Source organism: Gorilla gorilla, chromosome 19, assembly GCF_029281585.2.
Source record: "Gorilla gorilla gorilla isolate KB3781 chromosome 19, NHGRI_mGorGor1-v2.1_pri, whole genome shotgun sequence".
NCBI classification, from domain to species: domain Eukaryota; kingdom Metazoa; phylum Chordata; class Mammalia; order Primates; family Hominidae; genus Gorilla; species Gorilla gorilla.
The window spans coordinates 70,025,587-70,044,293 of NC_073243.2; the positions used below are offsets into that span (position 1 = coordinate 70,025,587).

At 39.3% G+C, this 18,707-nt stretch overlaps 1 protein-coding gene across 3 annotated transcripts in view; it reads left to right on the top strand.

Moving 5' to 3' along the window:
* The window catches only part of OXCT1 (3-oxoacid CoA-transferase 1), a 148,672-nt gene that overhangs the window by 11,977 nt on the left and 117,988 nt on the right, over positions 1-18,707 (top strand). For all 3 annotated transcript variants that reach the window (XM_004058907.4, XM_055367533.2, XM_055367534.2), the window contains exons 3-5: positions 5,296-5,386; positions 13,166-13,301; positions 16,535-16,684. In XM_004058907.4, the coding sequence (XP_004058955.1) occupies positions 5,296-5,386; positions 13,166-13,301; positions 16,535-16,684 (377 nt within the window). The remainder of the gene's footprint in view (positions 1-5,295; positions 5,387-13,165; positions 13,302-16,534; positions 16,685-18,707) is intronic.

Sequence of the window (18,707 nt, forward strand, 5' to 3'; positions counted from 1 at the left end):
GAAGAGGTCCTTCACATCCCTTGTAAGTTGGATTCCTAGGTATTTTATTCTCTTTGAAGCAATTGTGAATGGGAGTTCACTCATGATTTGGCTCTCTGTTTGTCTGTTGTTGGTGTATAAGAATGCTTGTGATTTTTGTACATTGATTTTGTATCCTGAGACTTTGCTGAAGTTGCTTATCAGCTTAAGGAGATTTTGGGCTGAGACAATGGGGTTTTCTAGATAAACAATCATGTCGTCTGCAAACAGGGACAATTTGACTTCCTCTTTTCCTAATTGAATACCCTTTATTTCCTTCTCCTGCCTGATTGCCCTGGCCAGAACTTCCAACACTATGTTGAATAGGAGCGGTGAGAGAGGGCATCCCTGTCTTGTGCCAGTTTTCAAAGGGAATGCTTCCAGTTTTTGCCCATTCAGTATGATATTGGCTGTGGGTTTGTCATAGATAGCTCTTATTATTTTGAAATACGTCCCATCAATGCCTAATTTATTGAGAGTTTTTAGCATGAAGGGTTGTTGAATTTTGTCAAAGGCTTTTTCTGCATCTATTGAGATAATCATGTGGTTTTTGTCTTTGGCTCTGTTTATATGCTGGATTACATTTATTGATTTGCGTATATTGAACCAGCCTTGCATCCCAGGGATGAAGCCCACTTGATCATGGTGGATAAGCTTTTTGATGTGCTGCTGGATTCGGTTTGCCAGTATTTTATTGAGGATTTTTGCATCAATGTTCATCAAGGATATTGGTCTAAAATTCTCTTTTTTGGTTGTGTCTCTGCCCGGCTTTGGTATCAGAATGATGCTGGTCTCATAAAATGAGTTAGGGAGGATTCCCTCTTTTTCTATTGATTGGAATAGTATCAGAAGGAATGGTACCAGTTCCTCCTTATACCTCTGGTAGAATTCGGCTGTGAATCCATCTGGTCCTGGACTCTTTTTGGTTGGTGAACTATTGATTATTGCCACAATTTCAGCTCCTGTTATTGGTCTATTCAGAGATTCAACTTCTTCCTGGTTTAGTCTTGGGAGAGTGTATGTGTCGAGGAATGTATCCATTTCTTCTAGATTTTCTAGTTTATTTGCGTAGAGGTGTTTGTAGTATTCTCTGATGGTAGTTTGTATTTCTGTGGGATCGGTGGTGATATCCCCTTTATCATTTTTTATTGTGTCTATTTGATTCTTCTCTCTTTTTTTCTTTATTAGTCTTGCTAGCAGTCTATCAATTTTGTTGATCCTTTCAAAAAACCAGCTCCTGGATTCATTGATTTTTTGAAGGGTTTTTTGTGTCTCTATTTCCTTCAGTTCTGCTCTGATTTTAGTTATTTCTTGCCTTCTGCCAGCTTTTGAATGTGTTTGCTCTTGCTTTTCTAGTTCTTTTAATTGTGATGTTAGGGTGTCAATTTTGGATCTTTCCTGCTTTCTCTTGTGGGCATTTAGTGCTATAAATTTCCCTCTACACACTGCTTTGAATGCATCCCAGAGATTCTGGTATGTTGTGTCTTTGTTCTCGTTGGTTTCAAAGAACATCTTTATTTCTGCCTTCATTTCGTTATGTACCCAGTAGTCATTCAGGAGCAGGTTGTTCAGTTTCCATGTAGTTGAGCGGCTTTGAGTGAGATTTTTAATCCTGAGTTCTAGTTTGATTGCACTGTGGTCTGAGAGATAGTTTGTTATAATTTCTGTTCTTTTACATTTGCTGAGGAGAGCTTTACTTCCAACTATGTGGTCAATTTTGGAATAGGTGTGGTTTGGTGCTGAAAAAAATGTATATTCTGTTGATTTGGGGTGGAGAGTTCTGTAGATGTCTATTAGGTCCGCTTGGTGCAGAGCTGAGTTCAATTCCTGGGTATCCTTGTTGACTTTCTGTCTCGTTGATCTGTCTAACGTTGACAGGGGGGTGTTAAAGTCTCCCATTATTAATGTGTGGGAGTCTAAGTCTCTTTGTAGGTCACTCAGGACTTGCTTTATGAATCTGGGTGCTCCTGTATTGGGTGCATATATATTTAGGATAGTTAGCTCTTCTTGTTGAATTGGTCCCTTTACCATTATGTAATGGCCTTCTTTGTCTCTTTTGATCTTTGTTGGTTTAAAGTCTGTTTTATCAGAGACTAGAATTGCAACCCCTGCCTTTTTTTGTTTTCCATTTGCTTGGTAGATCTTCCTCCATCCTTTTATTTTGAGCCTATGTGTGTCTCTGCATGTGAGATGGGTTTCCTGAATACAGCACACTGATGGGTCTTGACTCTATATCCAACTTGCCAGTCTGTGTCTTTTAATTGGAGAATTTAGTCCATTTACTAAAGTTAATATTGTTATGTGTGAATTTGATCCTGTCATTATGATGTTAGCTGGTGATTTTGCTCATTAGTTGATGCAGTTTCTTCCTAGTCTCGATGGTCTTTACATTTTGGCATGATTTTGCAGCGGCTGGTACCGGTTGTTCCTTTCCATGTTTAGCGCTTCTTTCAGGAGCTCTTTTAGGGCAGGCCTGGTGGTGACAAAATCTCTCAGCATTTGCTTGTCTGTAAAGTATTTTATTCCTCCTTCACTTATGAAGCTTAGTTTGGCTGGATATGAAATTCTGGGTTGAAAATTCTTTTCTTTAAGAATGTTGAATATTGGCCCCCACTCTCTTCTGGCTTGTAGGGTTTCTGCCAAGAAATCCGCTGTTAGTCTGATGGGCTTCCCTTTGAGGGTAACCCGACCTTTCTCTCTGGCTGCCCTTAACATTTTTTCCTTCATTTCAACTTTGGTGAATCTGACAATTATGTGTCTTGGAGTTGCTCTTCTTGAGGAGTATCTTTGTGGCATTCTCTGTATTTCCTGAATCTGAATGTTGGCCTGCCTTGCTAGATTGGGGAAGTTCTCCTGGATAATATCCTGCAGAGTGTTTTCCAACTTGGTTCCATTCTCCGCATCACTTTCAGGTACACCAATCAGACGTAGATTTGGTCTTTTCGCATAGTCCCATATTTCTTGGAGGCTTTGCTCACTTCTTTTTATTCTTTTTTCTCTAGACTTCCCTTCTCGCTTCATTTCATTCATTTCATCTTCCATTGCTGATACCCTTTCTTCCAGTTGATCGCATCGGCTCCTGAGGCTTCTGCATTCTTCACGTAGTTCTCGAGCCTTGGTTTTCAGCTCCATCAGCTCCTTTAAGCACTTCTCTGTATTGGTTATTCTAGTTATACATTCTTCTAAATTTTTTTCAAAGTTTTCAACTTCTTTGCCTTTGGTTTGAATGTCCTCCCGTAGCTCAGAGTAATTTGATCGTCTGAAGCCTTCTTCTCTCAGCTCGTCAAAATCATTCTCCATCCAGCTTTGTTCCGTTGCTGGTGAGGAACTGCGTTCCTTTGGAGGAGGAGAGGTGCTCTGCGTTTTGGAGTTTCCAGTTTTTCTGTTCTGTTTTTTCCCCATCTTTGTGGTTTTATCTACTTTTGGTCTTTGATGATGGTGATGTACAGATGGGTTTTCGGTGTGGATGTCCTTTCTGTTTGTTAGTTTTCCTTCTAACAGACAGGACCCTCAGCTGCAGGTCTGTTGGAATACCCTGCCGTGTGAGGTGTCAGTGTGCCCCTGCTGGGGGGTGCCTCCCAGTTAGGCTGCTCACGGGTCAGGGGTCAGGGACCCACTTGAGGAGGCAGTCTGCCCGTTCTCAGATCTCCAGCTGCGTGCTGGGAGAACCACTGCTCTCCTCAAAGCTGTCAGACAGGGACATTTAAGTCTGCAGAGGTTACTGCTGTCTTTTTGTTTGTCTGTGCCCTGCCCCCAGAGGTGGAGCCTACAGAGGCAGGCAGGCCTCCTTGAGCTGTGGTGGGCTCCACCCAGTTCGAGCTTCCCGCTGCTTTGTTTACCTAAGCAAGCCTGGGCAATGGCGGGCGCCCCTCCCCCAGCCTCGCTGCCACCTTGCAGTTTGATCTCAGACTGCTGTGCTAGCAATCAGCGAGACTCCGTGGGCGTAGGACCCTCCGAGCCAGGTGTGGGATATAGTCTCGTGGTGCGCCGTTTTTTAAGCCGGTCTGAAAAGCGCAATATTCGGGTGGGAGTGACCCAATTTTCCAGGTGCGTCCGTCACCCCTTTCTTTGACTCGGAAAGGGAACTCCCTGACCCCTTGCGCTTCCCAGGTGAGGCAATGCCTCGCCCTGCTTCGGCTCGCGCACGGTGCGCGCACCCACTGGCCTGCGCCCACTGTCTGGCACTCCCTAGTGAGATGAACCCGGTACCTCAGATGGAAATGCAGAAATCACCCGTCTTCTGCGTCGCTCACGCTGGGAGCTGTAGACCAGAGCTGTTCCTATTCGGCCATCTTGGCTCCTCCTCCAGTAGTCATGTTTTATTAATAGCTTTGAAAAAAATCCCTAGATCCCAATTTTTTAACTTAAAATGTTTGCATTAATCTCATAAGCTTACACCTTCAGAGACCCCGTAGGCATGTATTGACCTCCCCCACTGCCAATTCTATTGCTGCTTCTTGTTTGGACTCTCAAGAGGGAGTTTCACTTTGTCACCCAGGCTGGAGTGCAGTGGTGCGATCCCAGTTTACTGCAACCTCTGCCTCTCGGGTACAAGCCATTCTCCTGTCTTAGCCTCCCAAGTAGCTGGGATTACAGGCACCCACCATCACTCCTGGCTAATTTTTGTATTTTTAGTAGAGATGGGGTTTCACCATGTTGGCCAGTCTGGTTTCAAACTCGTGACCTCTAGTCATCTGCCCACCTTGGCCTCCCAAAGCGCTGGGATTACAGGCATGAGCCACCCACACCCAACTTGCTGCCTGCTTCTGATAAATAATATCAAGGATTATTTTTAGCATTGATCCCCACTCATTCAAGTAAGTCATTGAATGTTCATTTTAAACCCAACACAATTTGAGTAATCATGGAAAATATAAAGAAATGACAGTTTTGGGCTTAGGCTTCCAACTATGCAAAATCTACTCAGACATATTAACATTCTTGAAAAAGTTGTAGAAAAACTGATTTACAAAGCAGGAAAACAATAGGTATATAGTTAAGTGCAAACTGAGGAATAAGTAGCCATATAAACTGGTTGCACTTGGCTTATACTTGTGGTTCAAAGACTGGGCGGTGATATGTGATATAATGGTGCAAAACATTTGGATACAGCTATATGACCATTTACTTAGCTGCTGAGATATATCTGTGTATTTTGCTTAGTAGATCTAATAATGTGCTTTGTTTTATTTCCCTTTTAAAAAGAATAACACACACTTCTCTGAAAGAACATTGTTACCCCCTTTACAAATTGTTTATTTTTTGGGCTTAATATAGGTTTTGGGCTATGTGGAATTCCAGAGAATCTTATAGATGCTTTACTGAAAACTGGAGTAAAAGGACTAACTGCAGTCAGCAACAATGCAGGGTAAGTGTGCATTTTAAAAACAATTGGCTGGAGAGAAATGCCAATTCTCAATATTTAAACAGAGTTTATCAATGAAATGAAGTTTTCTTCTATTCACATGAGCAATATGTCCAAGCATCAAAATCTAGTGTTTAACAAGGTCAAGAGGGGTGGTTACATTTATCCAAATGTTTTTGGTACCATCCTTCATAAGTAAAGCAGATTGCTTCATCTAGTATAAAGATATAAATTAAGACTTTATATCTTAATGTGATGTGCTTTTATTTTTCTAAACTTAAAATGTATTGAAGTTAGAATATATATCTTCAAATTAAGTCTTGCATTTTAAAATTTAAATGTATAGTTTTATGTTATTTATTAGATCATTTATAAAGCAAGGTGGGCATCAATTTGAAATCTGTTTAAAGCCCTTTCTTTTAGCAATGCCATCATTCTAGATCATAAATAAAGGGATACCATTAATCACAAAAACATGGCTGGTCTTGGAAGGTGGATATGTAGCCAGCACTTAAGATAATAGGATTGCATATTACGGTGGTCAGAAATAAGCCATCATTTTAATAATAGCATGCACATTAAGGTACATTTAGCTATGTTAGGAAAAGCCATATTTTTATTTTTACAAAATGGTAAGTCATCAGCTCTCAACAATTAAAGACTTTAAGGATTTTACATTTTTAATCACCCAATTAGCATTTTAGCCAATTGTAAAAGCAGTTTAGAATAAATAGTGTAGGTTATTTGGGAAATAAAACTGATGCTACTTTTTTGTGCCCATTTTTCCTTTTCTGAGTCTGTTTCCTTCTGGGAGACTGTCCCTCCTCTTTCCTGTCTATCCGCATCTCTCAGGATTAGACTTAAGTTATATATCCTCAAAGTATCCTTATCCAATTATAGAAACTTTTCTAGTCTTTATTGATCTTGCCCCTTTTTGAGTTCCTTTAGAGACTTTTAGCCTTTCTTTGTATGCTGAATTTTACTTATCTTTGATATATATGTATATTACATTACCAATCTCCTTTATTTACAGTAGTTATGTATTCCCTACTGTCCTGAGCCTGTAAGTCTGAGTCTCAGAGTTACTGTGTGTTGGAGGGGAATGGGATTGTAGAAATCATCTGTCCCTAGTTTAACTGACTTTTTAGATCATCTGAAAATAGAGAAGTAACTTGTTTATGACAACTCGATAACTCTTAAACATATCTTATGCCCTTTAATTTGACTTGATTATACATACTTTTGATTATCAGCACTTTCAGTTTTCCAGATAGCTTTATGCTTATAAGGGATACTACAGATCAATATAAAATTCTTGATGCAGAATAGATGCTGTTATGTCAAAGGCTGAGAAATCTGATTATACATATGTACCTACACCTATAATTACTTGTGTGTGTGTATATATATATATATTACTATACTAGTCAGGTATAATAGTTTTTTGAGAGCCCAATGGTCAGTCTATCACTCTAAAATGTCTGGTTCTGTACCAATGACTTTGAACCTCAAGATAAAGGCAGTGACCCCTCTGCTGTGCCCTTGTTCTTTGTTGAGGAAGCTGCAGCTCTGAAGGAGTTAATAATCAGATGTAGGCCATGAGCTGATTATGGACATTCCCTAGGATTTAGTTATTTTGTCTAGGAAGGGCTAACCAATTCCTGGGATGTATACTTGAACTTCTGTGCTCAGCTCATGAAAGATTTCATTTGTTTCATGTAACTACAGAAGTCCTCCCTTATTCGAGGGGCCTGTGTTCTGAAATCATGGCTAATACTCAACCCAATTGCTGTCAATGGGAATGTATTTCTGTTTGTCTTCCACCCACAAATTTAATGTCTTTTCCATCTTAACTAAGCTCTTATTATGCTCTGTGGCTATAACTTTTGCAGTTTGAGATATGACAGCAAAACTAGCAGATATTTTTCTCTTTCTTTGAAATTTAATGGATAAAAGATTCATTCTTACTTAGATCTTTCACTTAAAGGAAGCACTTTATGACCTCTTTCTGGCATATCCAAGTTGCCTGCACCACTACTCTTGTGCTTTGGGGCCATTATTAAGTAAGATAAGGACTACTTGAACACAAGCACAGCAAATACTGCAGCAATCTATCTGATCACCATTATGGCTACTAAGTGAAGAACAGGAGAGTAGTATATACAGTGTAGATATGCTGGACAAAGGGAGGATTCACACCCCGGGCAGGATGGAGTAGGATGATGATAGCTCATCTCATTACTCAGAATGGTGCAAAACTTAAAACTTATGAATTTTATATGTCTGGAATTTTCCATTTAATATTTGTGGACTGCAGTTGACTGGGTAATTGAAACCACACAGAAAATGAAACTGCAGATTGGGTGGGGGGTGGGGAAATTACTGTATGTCATAAATTAGCCTTATATTTAAATGAAGCATTTTGTTTTTGGTACTCTTGATATATTAAATATAATTATCTAATCCAGATTTAAGTATGTCTAAAATGAAAAGTAAACAAAAGAAATACAACTTGGTAAGTGATCCCAACTTTATTTTTGTTTATCTTATTTTGATAAGAATTGCCAATTAATGAGATTTCAGAAAATCAGCAAATTAAATTTCAGATTCAGAGCATGAAAATATTTCCAGAACATTGTCTCTGATGCAGTATCTTTTTGCTTTATAATAATGTGTCTCATTAATGAATTCTTGGCCTTAGACTTTTTCTAGTCACCAAAATGTTTGAAACCCAGGTTTGTTATGATGCAGGAAAAAGATCACATCTCTCTTTAGTATGCTAAAAAATGTTGGCTACTAAAGGAAAACACCCATCTTTTTGAAGGTCTTATCAGCATTGTCTTTAGTATTAAAGAGCTATAAGATGGTTTAATATGCATGTCTCTATTAGAAATGATATGTTCCCCATTTGCAAAAGATCACATCTATTTTTCTTTATCTTGTAAGCCTTTATAGGTAAGGGACTTGTCTTACTAATTTTTTATCATCAATGTCTGATAATAGGTAAGATATACACTTGCCAAATTTGGGTTGTAAAGTATGTGGCAAGAAACACTCTCATTGTAAGCTGACAGCATTTTCAAGACCTGAAGAACTGGTCAGGTAGTGCACCTGGGGCTAGCGTCTTATGCACTGCTTGATTGCTATGCCAGGATACTAGTCTAAAAACAAAGCAAAGCCCATATAAACAATGATTCCCAGAGCTAACAAATGAATAAAGAGATGTGATCTCCAAATAGAGCCAACTTAAAATGGGTAATGGGTTGAAAAGCCAAAGAGATCCAGAAGACAGTAGTTAGAAAAATTCCCAAGTCAATCAATGACCAACTATATTCTGGCTTTACTATGGGCCTGTAGGAGTTTCAGATATTTTAAACTACAGAAAGTAAAATGGATCATATCTACCTTCATGAATTATTTTATTAAAACTTTATTAGCCTGGGCTGTAGATGATATCAAACGTAATTGAATTTTCTGAGTGGTTGAGGAGTTTACCAAAGGGAGCCTTTTCAGTGGAATGGTCAGGGCTGAGGGAAAAATGAGTAATAAAGAACACTGGAATTTGTATTGGAGGGGTGCTGTTACCAGCCCCAGGTCTGAAGGAGTGAAGGGAGGGAGCTGTTACTAGGACCTGGAAGAAAGCTTTATGGAGGGGGTTATCCAATAGGCTGTAACTTCTCAGGGAGAGAGCCAGAGGAATATAAATCCCAACATTTTCCCCTCACCCACATCCTCTTGATGGTGCCTCCCATTGGGTGAACCCAGTCAGAGTGGCTGAACCCGATCAGAAGCCAGAGGGCAAGGGGACCCCTCAGTTTAGTCTACAGGGCAGCCATCTGAGGTCCAGATGTTGGAGGGATGGTGAGGCCAGGAGAGGAAGAGAAGTGAGCCAAAAGGAGAATGGGTGGAGTGAGGTTGGGGACATCAAAGGGCAACTGATCACATGGGACCTTGCAGGCCACTCTGGAGACCTTTAATTTTGCTCTGAATGAAAGTACCATCACAAGGGTGTGAGCAAGAGCAGTGATATGTTCTGACTTACATTTTATATGGCTTGCTTTGGCTGCCATGTTGTGTGGGAGGGGAAGCAGGGAGGGTTTGCAGTACCCTGGCAAGATAGTGCAGAGTACCAAGGAGAGAGTGAGAAATGGCCAGATTTTGAATAGGCTTTGAAGGTGGAATCAGGATTTCCTGATAGATTCAATGTGGAGTTTGTGAGAGAAGTCAGAGATGGCTGCGTTAGTTTTGGGCTGAGGATCTGTAAGGTGAGCCTGCCATGAGGTGAGATGGGAAGGCTGCAGTGGAGTTGAATTTGGGGGAATAGAATTGTGGGGACCTAGCCAGGTACTAGGAGTAGGTTAAAAACTCAGAAGGCATTGTGTGCATTGAGAGTAATGGGGAGACAGCCCTTGAACAACGGAATCCTTAGGCATCTGGTGACCTCTAGCGGACAAATGTATTCTTAACTTGCAGGGCATTCTAGCTCAAAAGTACACTCTTGAAAATGCTTATGTTATTTAGGCATTAGTTTTCTTTTGAACCAAGTGAGAGTAAGTCATGCAGCTATTTCTTTTCTACCCATGGTGGATGGGAAATCTTATCAGATTCAGCATTTGAAGGCTAGGGGTGCAAAACAAGTTGAGTAGGAGGTTGACAGTTACCTGTTACCTAGACACTTTGAAGTGTTCATTGTGTCAGGAGTGCCGGGGGTAGGAAAGAGGTTTGGAAATGAAATTCTGAGAATTGGGAAGGAATCAGCTGAGCTGGAATGTCACTTGTCGGTGTGAGGAGTATGAGAGTGGAGAGTGGAATGAAGTTGGGAGAACAGGTGGCATCAGGAGAAATGTCAGTGGTTTGTCACATACTTAACACCTTTCCAGATCAAGTAAGTAGGCGTCACTAGTGCTCGTTAATTTCCCCCAACCAACTTTCTTTATATTCCATCACCAAAGCCAGAATTCTGGAGTGGGTCTGCAGCTTCATCAGGATGGGCAACAAGTCTTATGAATTATTTCCCCCAAAGACCCTCTTGATTTCTCCCTTCTCCATTCCCATTCCCACTGCTTTAGCTCAGACTCTCACTGTTGCTTGTTTGGACTACTTCGAGCCTCTTCACTGATATCCCGGCCTTTCATCTTTCGACCTTTCCAGCTAATCATACTGTTATATTTCCGCTTAAAACTTTTTTACAGGGACTTCCTGTCTTTCAGGATGAAATCCCACAAGGCTGATCACAACTGGTCCTGCCTTCTCCCCTCCCACATGCTGTTGCCCTCAGTCCATACTCCAGGAACACTCAACATGTAGTTTCCTGAGTGCATCTTTGCAAAGCTGTCTATCTGTCTGTTTTTCTCTACACCTCCACCCCACACACTGTTCTCAAGATGTTTTCTTTTTTCCTATGTCTGTGTAAGTGCCACCTCCTGTAAGATTTTTTCTGCTATCTTTCTCCTCCCCAAAATTTGGGTTCTCCATTTTCAGAATTATCACAATTTGTGCCTAATTCCCTTAGCATGTCTCTCCCCCTGTTGTAATTATAGGTTACGTGTTTATTTTCTCAGTTTCAAAGCCGCCCAGGACTAGGTCTTATTCATGATTGTAGCTCCAGAGCCTGACACAGGGATAGAATGAGCACTCAGTAAGGGAGTTTTAGATGAATTAACAAACCTGTGGTAGAATAAGCACTCAGTAACGGAGTTTCAGATGAATGAACTGTGTAGATGACACAAGCTCTGTAGGGAAGGAACCATCAGAGCACTAAAGGAATTAGGAGGGAGAGATTGTAAATAAAAACTTCTGTTTCTAGGAAGCACTCTGGTCCTTATCACTACATTTCTGTCTCTTAAAAGGCTTTCTTGAAGCATAGTATGGAGTAATATAGAAAAGTGAACATCTCATAAATACAGTCTGATGGAGTTTTACAAGCTGCACACCCATGTCATCAATGCCCAGATAGATAAATGGAACATGACCAGTACCCCAGGAAGCCCTCTTCCTGCTCCTTCCAGTCGCTGTTCTCTTCTCCCACTACCGATATTAATCGTTAGCCTTACTTTTGATCCTCATAGATTTGTTTTGTCTGATTTTGAACATCATATTAATATTTCAGAGTATAATCTTGTGTCTGGCTTTAGCTCAACATTATTCTGTGAGATTCAACCGTTGTTACTAATGGTTATAGATGAGTCATTCTCACTGCTATACCCCACTTCATTATGTAGTATGCCACAATTATCTATTTTGCTGATGAGCATTTGGGAGGCTCCAATTTTGGCCATAATGAACAGTGCTGCTATGAATTTTCTTGCACATGTCTTGTGATGAACCTAAGTATGCATTTCTGTTGGTTATAGACCCAGAATGGAATTGCTGACCCATAGCATACGGATATATTGAACATTAGTAGGTACTAACAGTTTTTCCAAGGTGGTCATTTCAGTTTACATTCCCCTTGGCACATATGAGAGTTCTGATTGTTTCACATCTTTGTCGAGACTTGGTATTTTCTTCTTTTTTAGCCATCCCTTCATGTTTGTGGTGGTGTCTCATCATACTTTTTGCCATTAAAAGTGTTTTGCTACGAAAAATACTTCCCCATTAAAACAATTTCACCATTAAAAAATATTTCGCCATTAAAAGATATTTCACCATTAAAAATATTTCACCATTAAAAAATATTTCACCATTAAAAGATATTTCGCCATTAAAAATATTTCACCATTAAAAAAAATTTCGTCATTAAAAAATTTCACCATTAAAAAAAGCTTAAGGTCAAGTATTCTTATCTTAAAAATGTTTTATTTCTCTAGTTGGTTAAAATATTTCTGACTCTTGAATGGAAGATGATCTTCAGTCTTTAAGGTGACTGAGATGGAAAAATAATTCATTCAGTTATCTATCTTGTTACATTGACTTTGCTTTAAATTCTAGGCATATTTTGCTTCGAAAAATAATAGAAATAAAGAAAGGCATAAACCTGGAGACCTTCACCCAATGAAAAAATAAAGTCAACACTGTGTATACCATTTCTAAGAATAAATTGAGCGCCAGCTTTAAAATAATAAAGATATTAAACTATAGTATATATAATTTAACAGATACAGGATTATTGTTTCCACTTAATACTCTTCACTGGCTTGTGATTAATTTTTTTTTTTTTGCTTGTTTTTGTTAAGAATGTGTAAATCTTCTTGAGCAAAAGATTTATGATATAGGGAAAATGTTCATAGCTATTTATAATTTGGGTCCACATTTCAATGAGCATGTTAATCTCTCTTTTAAATACCAGAATGCCCCTCTCTCCTTTTTAGAAGAGAAAGAGCTTCTCTATCCAAATCTTCATTTTGGGTCAGTATATTGCCACTGCATTTATGTGTTCCTTCAAAGCATAGGACAAGAACCAATTCATCTCTTTGCTTATCTTCTAACTCAGAATCACTCTGCAGCCGTGAAAATAACAAAAGGTGCGGGGTAAAACTGTAGGATTGACATGGGTGTGAATATTGGCTGTATGTCCCTTACTGCCCAAGACCTTGCCCTGTGCATGCCCCGCTCCCACAAAAAAATAACTTAAACTTCTTGACTTTTAGTTTCCTCAACTGTAAAATAAAAGGATAGCTACCTTGCAAAAGTTTTGGGGTTATGGGAGACTAAGAATGTGGATCAAATGCCTATAAGAAAGGATTTATTTTTCTTTAAATTAACAAAGTTTTATCTCTTTAAAAAGATGTAATAGTGTTCTGTCAGATGCTCTTTGGTAAGCTCCCTTCATTTTCCTTCTAGGGTTGACAATTTTGGTTTGGGGCTTTTGCTTCGGTCCAAGCAGATAAAACGCATGGTCTCTTCATATGTGGGAGAAAATGCAGAATTTGAACGACAGTACTTATCTGGTGAATTAGAAGTGGAGCTGACACCACAGGTGAGAAAATTTGCTTTTCTTTTATAATACTAACTTACTTTAAAAATTCCTTTTTTCTCCGTGGAAATTTCTTTGTGCAAAAGAGGTAAGGCAGAAGGAATACTACTTTGCCAAACCAGGGAATTTTGTTTCTAACTCACACCTGTTGATTGCTGGAGGATTAATATTTTCTTCTACTGTGTACTGAAAAAGGAGATATTTCTAAAAGATATCCAGGCTGCAAGATAAGATTTTAAGTTTGGCACCGTAATGTGTATTGTGCCAGAAGCATACAAAAGGATTTGCTGGAATGTTTGAGAATCATCCTAAAAAGTTAATTTATAGGAATTTATTTTTATTTTTTTTTTTGAGGCGGAGTCTCACTGTGTCACCCAGGGTGGAGTGCGGCGGTGTGATCTCGGCTCACTGCAAACTCCACCTCCCGAGTTCAAGCAATTCTCCTGCCTCAGCCTCCTGAGAAGCTGAGATTTGAGATTACAGGCATGTGCCACTACGCCCAGCTACTTTTGTTTTCTGTATTTTTAGTAGAGATGGGATTTCACCATGTTGGCCAGGCTGGTCTCGAACTCCTGACCTCAAATGAGCTGCCTGCCTTGGCTTCACAGGTGTAAGCCACCATGCCTCTCCAATTTCTATGAATTTTAGAACTAGAAATTTATGGGTGATCTGGTCTTGCTGAGACACTTCAGAGTGAAGCCCTTGAAAGGTGCATGTGATTATATCTGAGTAAGTGCTGGGATCAGAACCTAGATTCCCAGGGAACTGATGTTACTACAAAGCAAGCAGTTACTATAATTAATCTAGCAACTTTTCACTCATTTTCTATGTCATCTCTTAACTAATTGGAGTTATTCATAAAGAAAGGAAAACTTTCTGAAATCTTTAAGTAAAACAAGGGTCTACAGTTTGCTCTTCTTTCATTTTGACATGCTCTGCTCTCAGCTCTTGAACTGAGCCACTCCGCTTTATTTTAGTCAACAGAAAATATTGCCACTGACTTTGCCAAGTTGGTAATAACATAATTTAGTAGATTTTTAAAAATTAGTAATGAAATCATGGTGTGTTTTTCTAGAAAGCGCACATGGGAACTATTCTGAGGCTCGTGTTGCAGTCACACCTGGTCACTCTATAGCACCGTTACCTGTACATACCATAGCATTGCACTGGGCTTGGTATTTACTCAATTTTGTCAGTTTTTTGAAAAAACAAAAACAAAAAAAACAAAGATGTCTTAGTCTGCTCAGGCTGCTATAACAAAATATCACAGACTGGTGGCTTAAACAACAGAAGTTTCTCACAGTTCTGAAGGCTTGGAAGTCCTCCTTGGCTTGCAGATGGCCAACTTCTCACGGTTCTTGCATGGCGGAGAGCATGCATGCTCACTCTCTGGGTGTCTCTTCTTGTAGGAACACTAATCATACCAGATCAGGGCCCAACCTTTTTGACTTCCTTCAACCTTGATGACCTCCTTATAGGCCCTATCTCAATACAGTCACATTGGTGACTAGGAATTCAACATATGAATTTTGGGGAGAACACAGTTCAGTCCATAGCAGTATTTTTCACATGGTAGGTTGAGATACAGTATTCTTTGGGTTGTGGAACTATTGAAAATTAACCTTTTGATTACCCTTGGTATCTTTTATGTTACTCCTTATTTCGTCAGAAAGTACGTACATCGTTAATATATCATTTTTTTTACAGTTTTTCCTCAGGCTAAGAGAGGTCAGTGTCTCCTTCCCCAACTTAGTGGCCCATTAGTAAACACTGGCTCTGGCAGCTTATTTTGCAGCCTGAAGGCTAGGGGGAGGAGTATCGATGGTGGGGATCAGGAGTTCTTTGGTGGGTGAGGGTAAGGAGCTGGTGGCACTTACAGAAGGCCTATGTGCAGAAATAGTCCACTTTCAGGCCCTTACCTGGTATGATAGAAGGAGAGTATTCAGGGAGGGTATATATAAAACATATTTTAAGGCAAGGGGTAGTGTTATGGTAATTTTGATGATTTAATTTTTTGTAAATGTTACTAACTTCACAACACAAGGTAGGGTCATCTCTTTCCATTGGCTAGATATTCAGTTATCTGGAAGATTTTCAGTTATACCCCAAGTCTCTGTTTCCCCAGAATATTCCACCTACTTGAATGACTCAGTGTCTCAAGTCCCAACTGTTAGTTTCTTTTTTGAGTTGAATACTTAGAGTCCTGTTAAAGTAGAAAATACTTTTTAAGGTTGGGACAATATGAACACATCATCATTAATACCATGAACCAATTCTTTTTTTTCTTAAAGAGGCAGATCTCATTATGTTGCGCAGGCTGGACTCAAACTCCTGGCCTCAAGTGATCCTTCACCTCCCAAAGCACTGGGATTTACAGGCATGAGCCATGGTGTCCAGCCCCAATTTTTAACTACTGACTAGCCAGTCAGTTTTCTAGTAAGACTGTCGTAACAAGTCTATCACAGTAGGCGTCAAGGTTAGGAAGGGTGTCAAGGTTCAGGGCCAGAGTTGATTTCTTAGGGAAAACCTGGGTAGAAAAACAGTTGAGAGTGAGAGAGCTAGGGAAACTAGTCTTGAAATCACTGGTACCTAGGAAGAAGAGTCACCCATCAGAAAGATGATGATCAAAAGAAGATACAAAGTAACTTTGCTTGCAGCTGTTTCTACTCTGAAACAATTTGATGTACTCTTGGCTTTTAAAAACCAATTTACCAGTATGCTGTATTTTTCACTTTGTTTTTTTTCTTAGACAATTTGTAGATAAAAATATTTATGAAAATGGTTTAAAATAAGCTCTAAAATTTAAACACTTTACATTATTAACTTGAATAAAATTTAGGCCAACATAGATCATGAAATAAAACAAAATTTAACTGCATTACTTAATATATATATAACTAAAGTTTCATAATTCAGATTTTAAAATTGACTTAGAATATCAAAAATAGACACATTTAAATGTGTCAAGAGATCATTGGGAGGTATGGAAGCTCAAAGCATGACTATACAAATAAGCGGTTACATTTTGAATGTGGATTTAGAATGGATCTAGAGGGGCAGTAACTTCTTAAAATTGATCTTCTAGCATACAATATTAGTGAAATACGCTAATGTACAATGCTAGCTACTTTTTAGAATTATAAGCCTGTAGAGAGTATGAACCACGTCTAAATGTTTGTGTCCACATAGAGAAGTGTGCTTAGTGAACTTATGGGGTGTTGGTTGCTCACTTGCAGGGCACACTTGCAGAGAGGATCCGTGCAGGCGGGGCTGGAGTTCCTGCATTTTACACCCCAACAGGGTATGGGACCCTGGTACAAGAAGGAGGATCACCCATCAAATACAACAAAGATGGCAGTGTTGCCATTGCCAGTAAGCCAAGAGAGGTAAGAAACACTCTTAACCAGATTATACCAGGATCCCTCTTTCCACGTGGGATTTTGGGTGGATCATTGGGCAAATAAGTGTAAAATCACCTCTATGTGAGAAAAAGCACTCATTCATTTTCATAAATAGGTGAAATTTCTAGCTAAATCTGGGCATCCACTAGCATTTAAAATCACGTAGAGAAACTAGAATAAAAAGACGGAAAAAATGGTGTAATCCACATATGGTGTACTAGTCAAGGTTAGTTACTTGAACTGATTTTATGGTAGGCTTTAACAAATTGAGAAACAGTTATACTTGCTGATTATGCTTATATGGAAAATAAAGTAGTTGTGGTATGCATGCTAGCAAACTCTTTATGCTCAGGCCGTTCCTAAAGTGACTGTAGGAAGAAAAAACAAGGAAATAATATGTTTGTCTGAAACCTTGAAAGGAACTGTTATGATAGAATAGAGAGTTCATATGATCACTATTTATTTTGTATCTTGGACACATTTGAGCTTTTGATGGAATAACCTACTTCTATTTAAAGTGCTGAGTAGGATGGGGTACATTTATCATAGGCATATTATAGAAGAGTAGAATTTCAGATAAAGGTATTTGAGATGCTCAGATTGGAGAAAATTTCAAGAATTACACTGGCCAGTATTTCATTACGGTATTTTTTAGTATCTTTCCATTTTCCTGTCCAGATGGCCGAAGAAAGTTAACACAGGTTGCAGAAATGCTGTAGTCATCTCTGGGGAAGTGAACGTAGTAAATCAGGGGATCTCTTATCACTTTTCTGCATATGGGGATGCTGGCTGTGCCCCTCCCATTCCTAGGAACGATCAGAGGGAAGATTGGAGGTCACCGAATATGTCCTTTGATGTTCAGTGTTGGTCTCCAGCTGCATCTTCCATCTGGAGACATCTTTCTGTTGAGAGTGATCTATGTGGATTCAAAGCTTTTATTAATGTGTTTTTTAGATTCTGGATATTAGCCCTTTGTCCGATGAGTAGGTTGCGAAAATTTTCTCCCATTTTGTAGGTTGCCTGTTCACTCTGATGGTAGTTTCTTTTGCTGTGCAGAAGCTCTTTAGTTTAATTAGATCCCATTTGTCAATTTTGGCTTTTTTTGCCATTGCTTTTGGTGTTTTAGACATGAAGTCCTTGCCCATGCCTATGTCCTGAATGGTAATGCCTAGGTTTTCTTCTAGAGTTTTTATGGTTTTAGGTCTAACGTTTAAGTCTTTAATCCATCTTGAATTGATTTTCGTATAAGGTGTAAGGAAGGGATCCAGTTTCAGCTTTGTACATATGGCTAGCCAGTTTTCCCAGCACCATTTATTAAATAGGGAATCCTTTCCCCATTGCTTGTTTTTCTCAGGTTTGTCAAAAATCAGATAGTTGTAGATATGCGGCGTTATTTCTGAGGGCTCTGTTCTGTTCCATTGATCTATATCTCTGTTTTGGTACCAGTACCATGCTGTTTTGGTTACTGTAGCCTTGTAGTATAGTTTGAAGTCAGGTAGTGTGATGCCTCCGGCTTTGTTCTTTTGGCTTAGGATTGACTTGGCGATGCAGGCTCTTTTTTGGTTCCATATGAACTTTAAAGTAGTTTTTTCCAATTCTGTGAAGAAAGTCATTGGTAGCTTGATGGGGATGGCATTGAATCTGTAAATTACCTTGGGCAGTATGGCCATTTTCACGATATTGATTCTTCCTACCCATGAGCATGGAATATTCTTCCATTTGTTTGTATCCTCTTTTATTTCGTTGAGCAGTGGTTTGTAGTTCTCCTTGAAGAGGTCCTTCACATCCCTTGTAAAAGTTGGATTCCTAGGTATTTTATTCTCTTTGAAGCAATTGTGAATGGGAGTTCACTCATGATTTGGCTCTCTGTTTGTCTGTTGTTGGTATATAAGAATGCTTGTGATTTTTGTACATTGATTTTGTATCCTGAGACTTTGCTGAAGTTGCTTATCAGCTTAAGCAGATTTTGGGCTGAGACAATGGGGTTTTCTAGATATACAATCATGTC